The sequence below is a fragment of the Lolium rigidum genome, unplaced genomic scaffold (assembly GCF_022539505.1).
Source record: "Lolium rigidum isolate FL_2022 unplaced genomic scaffold, APGP_CSIRO_Lrig_0.1 contig_57825_1, whole genome shotgun sequence".
In the NCBI taxonomy this organism is placed as follows: Eukaryota; Viridiplantae; Streptophyta; class Magnoliopsida; order Poales; family Poaceae; genus Lolium; species Lolium rigidum.
Window position 1 is genome coordinate 1 of NW_025901027.1, and position 8,682 is coordinate 8,682.

Below are 8,682 nucleotides of genomic sequence, written 5' to 3' on the forward strand. Positions count from 1 at the left end.
CACCTCGATCGAACGGCCGAAAATCCAAACGCATGTGAGAGGCCATGGGGGTGCAGCAATCATACCGTGGGATAGGTAAAATTTACACGACACCACCGCGCAGCAACCCCGTCCCCCAAACTCTCCACCCCTCTCTCTCGAAAGGCCAATGGCCGATCTTTATTAAGGAGAAAAGAGAGTTACAGGCAACATAGGAGCTCCGAGCTGGAGGAAGCACCAAGCTGGTGCAGGCACTCCCAGACAGGCCTGGGGCCAAAAGATCAAACAAACCCCCAAGGTATACATCATACACTGCCCTAAATGGCAGCGATTGTGCCAGCAGCACGCCACTGACCTATCTCCTCTCTAATCGACTCAAACACCTCCTCAGCAGAGTGTTGTGTGTTATCGAACACTCTGGAGTTCCTCTCCTTCCAGATGCGCCAGTGTACCAAGATAACAACACCATCAAAATCTCTGCGCAAGTTCTTGGGCGCCGTCTTTCGCACCTGCAGCCACCACTCCTCTGAGCTTGCGAAGTTGCTACATGGGATGGGGAAATCCGGCGAGGTAATGGTCGGCGTCGCAGAGACCCTGGAGGAGCCGGCGGCACGGGAGCTGCAGGAGGCCGCCAGGGCCCTCGCCGTGTGGCACACAGTCGACGGGGAGGCGTTGCGGCGGCGCTGGCCGCGCCGCATCCCATCTCACCCGGTTGACTAGCAGTGAGGTCACCTAGAGGAGAAGGCGCCGGCGGAAACCAAGATGGTGCAGAAGACGCGGGTCTTGCTGTGCGTTGCACCTGAAGAGGACGTGATGCGACGGCGTGCTCGGTTGACTCCCTCGATCCGGCCGCTCTCAACTAGGTCTGCATCCCTCCCTCTGTTCCTCTCTCAACCTGATTCTTATCGATCCTGCGAGTCCCCGGAAGCAGACTATGGCTGTTTTCCCCCCTTCATTCATGCTCCCCGCGGGGCACTGTGCTTAGATGCGAACTTTTGTGTGGACGATGGCATCAAGATTTTGCACAATGCTCTGCTGAATTTGTTGCGACTTGCAGATGTAGGAAAAATGGACAGTTCTTATTGGTCTGACATGGTATGGACTTGAATCTTGGCCAATGGCAAGAGAAATCAGAGTTTTGCTTTGGTACACAACCCTATCTTATTTTTGCATCTTCAATCCTGGATAATGATGGAGAGTTGTTTACACTTCTGAATTGGTCACACGCTTCTTCTCCTTAAAGTTATTCAGAATTTCAGATGGGATTTGATGCATTAGAATAATGCAGCAGTCCAATAAACCTCACTCTTTTGGAAGGTAACCTAACAAGACCAGTAGTAAAAATTACTGGAGTAACTTGAATTAATCAAAGGTTAACATCAGATACATGTATGTATATTCTCTAGATATACTAACTGACAAGGAAGAATGATCCTGAATAGTAACTGTATCCGTGCCCAACCTTCAGTTCAGCATACCTACCATCTAACTTAAAACTCATTTGCCATGATACTAAAAGTATGCAGGATAGCACCCCCTTTTAACTATCTGTATGACGATCAACTTAATATATACTATCAAAGTTCCTCGACGGCAGCAACTGAATTGCTAAAATCCTAGGCTAACCAACCACCAGGAAGAATTGATAGCCTTCATGGAGGAGCTTTTGTAAAGGTACCCGTGCAAAATAATTTGTATTCTATGCAGCTCTAAGCAAATAGACGGACTAACAGGCAGGGTCTCCCACCTGAAGCAACAACATATTCCAGCCTCTAGGGAGCTTTGAGGTTTAAGGATTTATGGTCTGCGTATCTGTGGCAACATATTTAATTTTCATGCATGCTTGTGTGCTCGAGGAAGTAGTAGATACCAATAGGATTTAGTAGAGAAACTGAAAACCTGCATGGTTAGTTTGAGTACCATGAATTCGTGATGTCACCTGTGCTTACGGACTAATATCCTTTGGTATTTTAGCCCATGTCGTTCCTAAGACCAAAAGTATTATTTTGGCATGCAAAATTGCAAAATCTCACTTGCATAAGTAGGAATCTCCCTGGAAATTGTCCATTTTTCTCGGTTCATGCTCCACTTTGGTATGCTGTCAATTTTTCCAGGTCTGTTTTCTTTTGGCTTCATGGTCAAATACTCAAATTCAACCTGTTTTAACTTTTATTCCGTGTATTTTTAGGTGCTTGATGAAGATTTTTTTTCCTGAAGGTAAACATTCTATATTTTGACGACGCAGCAAAGCGCGCGGGGTCCTTCTGGTGCAACATGATAGGTAACATAGCTAGGAAACTTCTTAACTGCCAGACAGTGATCCAAAATTTAGCCAACTCCTTTTTTTGCTTTCTTAGCTTTGTTATACCATAGTTTCACTCAATACATTGTCTAGCAACCAATGAATCTTTTGCTCTAGGGGAAGTACATTTGCTGTGACCTAAATAAAATACTTAGTTTTTCGCGTAATCTTGAAGGAAGAACTTAAAGGCATCGTGATTCTGAAATTAAATTGCAAACAAACATATGTTGTTCATGGTTTGATAACGTCAGATCAAGATTCTGTGAGAGAGCTTGAGGAGCTGGGACGAATTAAACATTCTAATATGGTTCTCCTGACTGATTACTGCTTAGTAGGTGACCAAAGAATCTCCATATATGAGTACATGGAGAACGGCAATTTAAATAACCTGCTGCATTATTTGTCGCTAGGCGTTCGGACCACTGAAGATTGGAGCACCGACACATGGTTGGACAATAATGTTGGCAAGGCTACTGAGAACATCAAGGCAGAGGGCACTGCGGTATGGAGGTTCCGGCACAAGATTGCATTTGGCGCTGCAAGAGCACCATGGTTGCATTCCGCAGATCGTCAACCGGGATGTGAAGGCATGCAACATCTACTTCAACTGTGCAATGGAGCCTAGGTTATCCGATTTCTGGTTATCAAAGATCGTTGGGACTAGCAATATGCGGATATGCTCCACCATTCTGCTAGCTATGCTCTGGCAGAGTTCTCAGATTCAGAGACCGCTTACAGTTTCAGCATCGTGCTGTTTGAGCTAATCATCGACAAGGAGCCACTGGGTGGCGAGTCCCTTGTGCTTCCTGTTTGTCAGGGTAAGAAACATTATATCTATAAATGTTCCATCCTGATTTGCTAGAGTGTGTGCTACAGTACTAAGCTGTCCATCCATAAGTTTCCAGTGGATGGATTCGGTACGTAGAGGGATCCTTTCATGGGCTTTTTCAACAATTTGGTCCTGCATATTTGAATTGTGATATTGAAGATGTTACATGTTTAATTGTTAAGGCATGATAATATCTTGAATCAACCATTAATTACTTAATATATTGTTTACCCCATCTTCAGTTTAGTAAATGCATGACGCTATTTCTCTTTAGTACAAAATCAGAGATAAGATATTTTTAGTTTGTTTGTTTTCCACATGAGAGAAGTGGTAATTAAGTTTGTCAATTCATGGAGCCGGAATGCGTAGTGGCTGCAGTGAAAATATTCTTACCAGCTTCCCGTATCGCATTGGAAATACTAGATGTCAGCAACACATCATTGATGAATTTTCAATAGATGTATCTTAATCCTCTAATCATGCACTTTATATTTTTTTCATTTACCAGATTGAGATCTCCTTGGAAATTACTTCACCATCATAGGATATGTGTACAGATTTAGCCAAGTATGTGGATAAGGCTTGATATTTTATATTTCTATATGATTAATTGATTATCCATTCGTGGTGCGAAAGAAAGGGTCACGTGATGCATAACACCACTTCGTACATAGATTATTTAGATATATTTTTTTTTGTGGGTAATTATTGATATATGATGACCTTGTGGTGCGAAGTTTTTCTGAAATTGGAGATTGCTTGCTGGGTGTTTTACTAACGAGGATGTGTGCTTAACGTTTTATATGGGCAGGAGTATCAAGGTGTTTTCCTGTCAAGAAAGATACTATGTGCTAGAAGAGCGCTGGAAGGATAAAAAATGTATAAATAATATTGTATATCAACGATAAAAAGGTGTGGTTGCCTCCTAATTTTTGCGAAGTTATAATTTATTGTCGTGATTGTTATGCATAGTTATGCCTTTGTGAATGAATCTTTGCGCTTTGCATCTATATGTGCATTGCAGTGTTTGCTTACTGAATGGGCATCATTTTATAATTACAAAATATGTACTGTTTTCAATGTTCCACATTCTTTGATAGTAGTAGTCAATATTTTCCAGGTCCCGAGCTTATGATCTCCCATCAGGTAGTGATAAATACTATGGGGATTCTCATGTCATATGCATTTTGCAGAAAAAATATCCATTATGTTTTTTGAATGCATACGATTTTATTTGTAGGATAAAATGCTCATATTGAGCATTGCCACTGTTACCCCCTCACGAAAGAGTTAGATTAATTCGTGTGGCAATGCCCAGATCAAGCCCGGTATGTGGGCAGGGCGAGAACAGCTTAGCAAATCCCACTCATGCTGATAAAACTAAGTAAATAGAACCATGTCACAAAAACAATTCGTGGGTACGAGAGGACGGCGCGGCAGAGCGCGCTGGGTCCATCTAGTACTATGTCTAACAGCCAAGTATCTTAGTGCATCACAAACTTGCCGTGTGCGTTGGGGTCTGCAGTCGAACGCATAAATTAGGCGCCCGTGCGGATACCTTGTTGCCGAAAACTGAAACAATAAATCGTGGAGCAACATGGCCATGCACGCGTGGATCATTTAGTGCAGCTGAAACAAGCCAGCAATGCTACGCCGAAGACTAATTTAATCGATCCCCCGTCGAAGTAAGCACCTCCTCCTCCTCCAGCTAGCCGTTCTTAAGCTAAACAAACATGCATCTCACTTCACGCATGCTCGTGCAGATGATGTTGCATGTGGTAATGGAGACATGGCACTGGCAGACAGCCTCTTCTCCATCGAGCTCGCATTTTGCCATCACATGAAAGAAGCAGAGACTTGCCGTGGAGAGATTCTTGCTGTCTGCAGGTCCAGCTGTGCAGCGGCATCTTCTTCATCATCCTAAGGTAGCAGAAAATTGGAAGGCGCATGGAACGTCTCGAGATGCTGCAGCCTGCAGGTACGCGTTGGAGCCCCCAGATATGAAGTCAACTGCTCGTCGATCTACAACGATAAGCACCCGTGTGGCCGTGCGATGAATTTGCCTCCAATAACCGAGATTCTTGTCGTGCAGATTCTTCCTGTCTGCAGGGCCAGCAATGCTAGCCTGTAGCTTACTCTTCTCATCTTCCACTGATATATAGGGGACAAGAGACACCATTGCACCTCCATCAGCTTCTCTTTGCTCCATTTCGAGAGAACAACAAGCAAAGCAACTCCAGCTTCTATTACTTACAGCCATGGCATCTCACCTCAGATCCGCAAGTGTGCCTTCCAGCCCTAGCTCCTGCGAGACCAATGTCGAAGAAAAGCTTCAGACCCTTAACGCATCTACCTCTTCGACCATCGAGATGGTATGCGATGGGTTGAGGAAGCTTGGAGACATCTACGACTGCATCGACGAGCTGGCATCTTTGCCCAGCAGCCAAGTTCTCCTTTGCAAGCCGCAGCATAGGATGGCCGTGGAGCAAGAGCTTGAGCGCTCCCTTGTTTTGCTCGACCTCTGCGATGTTGTACAAGTGAGCTTCTCTGAGCTGAAGGCAACTGTCCAGGACATGCGGTTGGCCATCAAGAGAGGAGATGATGCGGCTCTTCAGGCCAATATTATCTCTTGGTTCTGCCTGGCCAAGAAAGCCCAAAAGCAGCTCAAGAAGGTCTGCAAGAAGTCCTCTTTCCCTGACCAGGAGAGCTGCAGAGTGGTCAAGTTGTTGGTTGAAGCTAGAGAAACCGCGGTCAAAATGATCGAGTCCTCAACGGATCTCTTGTTGAAGCAAATCGCGATGCCGAATTCTAGCAAGTGGTCTCTTGTATCCAAGACATTCCAGAAGACGAGAGTTACATGCAAGGAGGATCAACTACAGGTGCTGGAGTTGGACATCGCTGATCTTGAGAGCGGCGTCGAGACTTTGTTCAGGAGATTGATCCAGAGCAGGGTTTCCCTTCTGAATACTCTGAGCTTGTAGATTAGTCACATACCAACTTTGGTACCCTGTGGTTGGCATCCACCTTTTAGAGGATTTGCTGATCATCATAACAACCTTCCATGTATATATAAGAGGAATTGTACATATACACTCAATTGAGAAACAAACACAGTGTTGGACCACTTACTGTTGTGCCTACATGGTTTGTTAAGTTTGGGGCTGTTCATTCGAAAGATCGTTTCCCTGGAAAAAACAATTTACTTACAAAATGCTTATCATTACTGAATATTATAGACGAAGTTGAGCAGATCGGTCACACTGGTTAGAAAATTCCTTTCTATCGGATAGCCATGTTATTAAGAGTTTCAGAGATGCTATGCGTTACAGTAGAAAAGCAAAAGACCTTTCTTATTGGGTCTTGCTACCCAATTGAGAATGTAAGCAAAGCAGCATCAATTGTGCATAGTAGAACACCTTCTGGAATTAACAACTGCACAACAGCTAGATAACACGCTTCTCACGCGCAATATTCCACCAAAATCATCTCTAGAGCATGCAATTATGTCAAGACCCACCAGTAGAGTTAACTTACCTGCTGGCTGCTGGTTCTTTCGGCAATAATAGGAAAAAGACACCCTGATATTATTGGGAAGACTTACATGCGGTCACTAAAAAATTGAGCTATACATGATTGATGAAACAAATTATCACTGTCAGTACCTGGAGCACGCATGCACCAACGATGCTACTCAGTCAGTAATCTCCATTAAAGTACTAGATAATGCAAGCTGCCATGCTAGTTCTTGCTGCCTGTAACTGGAACATGGTAGTGTGATTCGGTAGTACAAAATTGGAAGCAAATCGATCATCTCGAGAATGGGATAGATGCCAAATCCTTGCAAGCGTGGCAGGTAGGAGAAACATGCCAGCGACGCCACACGGGGAGAGATCAGAAAACCAGATGAACAGTGTTGCGTTGGAGCTTGGAGAGGTGAAGTCAGTTGTTCTTCGATTAGCCAAGAGACAGCTCACCAGCCTCACCATATAGGTCTACACGCCCGTGCAAATGAGTTTGTCCCCGATAACTGAGACATGATATCCTCATACCTCACTTAGAGAGATGCCACCTACTGCAGATGGTTGGAGACAGAGAAGAAGCACCACTTAGCCGCCTAGATGGTTGTTATCTGTTGTAGAAGCACAGCACTCCATCGTCGGTGAGATTATTTTTGTTCACAATGCCAGCGATGCCATGATATCTGCTTCCTTCAGTATATAGGGACAAGGCATAGACAGGCCCAAACACCATTGTAACACAACTTCTTTCTCTTCTCTTCTTCCATCCCCAAAGAAGAAAAAGGAACTTAAGATTCCAATAAAGCCATGGCATCCCACCTCAGATCTGCAAGTGTGCCTTCAAGCCCCTGCTCGGGCAAAACCAATGTCGAAGGAAAGCTGCAGAGCCTAAACTCCACCATCTCTTCACCCTCTTCGACCCTCGAAACGATGCTTGATGGGTTCAGGAGGCTCGGAGATATTTATGACTGCATTGATGAGCTCACAGGCTTACCCAGGAGCCAAATTCTCCTCTGCAAGCCGCACCAGAGGATTGTTGTGGAACTAGAGCTAGAGCGCTCCCTCGCCTTGCTTGACCTCTGCGACACGATGCAAGTGAGCTTCTCTGAACTCAAGGAAAGCGTTCAGGACATGCAGTTGATTATCAAGAGAGGAGATGATGTGGCTCTTCGGGCCAAGATCCAATCTTGGTTCCGCCAGACAAAGAAGGCACAAAAGCAGTTCAAGAAGATCAGCAAGAAATCATCTTCCACTGATCAGGAGAGTTGCAGAGTGGTCAATCTTTTGGTTGAAGCAAGAGAAGCTGCTGTAATGATGATTGAATCGTCATTGGAACTTCTGTCAAAGCAAATTGAGATGCCAAATTCTAGCAATTGGTCTCTTGTGTCTAAGGCATTCCAGAAGAAAAGAGTTACATGCGAGGAGGAGCAATTGCAGGTGCTAGAGTTGGACATTATTGATCTTGAGAGCGGAGTCGAGACTTTGTTCAGGAGATTGATCCAGAGCAGAGTTTCACTTCTGAATACTCTCAGCTTGTAGACTAGATCATATACCAATTCTGTGGCCCTGTGATTAGCATCCGCCTTTTAGAGGATTTGCTGATCATTATAACAATTTTCCAATGTATATACATGAGAGGAATTGTATATATATATACTCAATTGAGAAACAAAAACATAATGTTTTGCCCAGTTGCTGTTGTGCCTTATGGTGTATGCATGTTTTGGTTCAATAACTAAGTTTGGGGGTTCTTTTAAAAGAATCTATGCTAAAAGTAATTGCTTAGAAGATGCTTGCAGAGCAGTTAGACAGACTGTTGACACTGATCTTTAAAATGTCTTAATATGAGATGGCCATGTTATTCAGATGCCATGTGTTGCAGCAAAAAAAAGCAAGAGGTCTTCTGTAGTGGATCTTGCTACCATATCTAAAACAAGCCAGCGCAAACCCATGATGTTGAGCATGTAAGCAGCATGAAGCGCGCAAACAAGTACTGGAATTAACAGCTGCACGAAAACTAGCAAATGCCCTTGTCAAGAATAATGCTTGGTTAG

The 8,682-nt window shown here is 44.2% G+C and overlaps 2 protein-coding genes and 1 long non-coding RNA gene across 3 annotated transcripts; all 3 read left to right on the forward strand.

Annotated features, from left to right (window-relative positions):
• The first annotated feature begins 722 nt into the window (after positions 1–722).
• On the forward strand, positions 723–4,073 carry LOC124681863. The gene is made up of 3 exons (XR_006996068.1): positions 723–2,260; positions 2,692–3,099; positions 3,922–4,073. It is a non-coding gene; the product is annotated as an uncharacterized LOC124681863 (long non-coding RNA).
• Positions 4,074–4,628: 555 nt separating this feature from the next.
• Positions 4,629–6,178, forward strand: LOC124681861. The gene is made up of 3 exons (XM_047216641.1): positions 4,629–4,795; positions 4,874–5,088; positions 5,203–6,178. Exon 3 carries the CDS (start codon positions 5,369–5,371, stop codon positions 6,089–6,091), a length of 723 nt encoding a protein of 240 aa, XP_047072597.1. The 5' UTR covers positions 4,629–4,795; positions 4,874–5,088; positions 5,203–5,368; the 3' UTR covers positions 6,092–6,178.
• Positions 6,179–7,435: 1,257 nt separating this feature from the next.
• Positions 7,436–8,235, forward strand: LOC124681860. The gene has a single exon (XM_047216640.1). The coding sequence runs from the start codon at positions 7,436–7,438 to the stop codon at positions 8,165–8,167; it is 732 nt and encodes a 243-aa protein (XP_047072596.1). The 3' UTR covers positions 8,168–8,235.
• The last annotated feature ends 447 nt before the right edge of the window (positions 8,236–8,682 follow it).

Coding starts and splice junctions, on each gene's coding strand:
- LOC124681861 (XM_047216641.1), top strand. CDS start 5,369: ATGGCATCTCACCTCAGATCCGCAAGTGTGCCTTCCAGCCCTAGCTCC.
- LOC124681860 (XM_047216640.1), top strand. CDS start 7,436: ATGGCATCCCACCTCAGATCTGCAAGTGTGCCTTCAAGCCCCTGCTCG.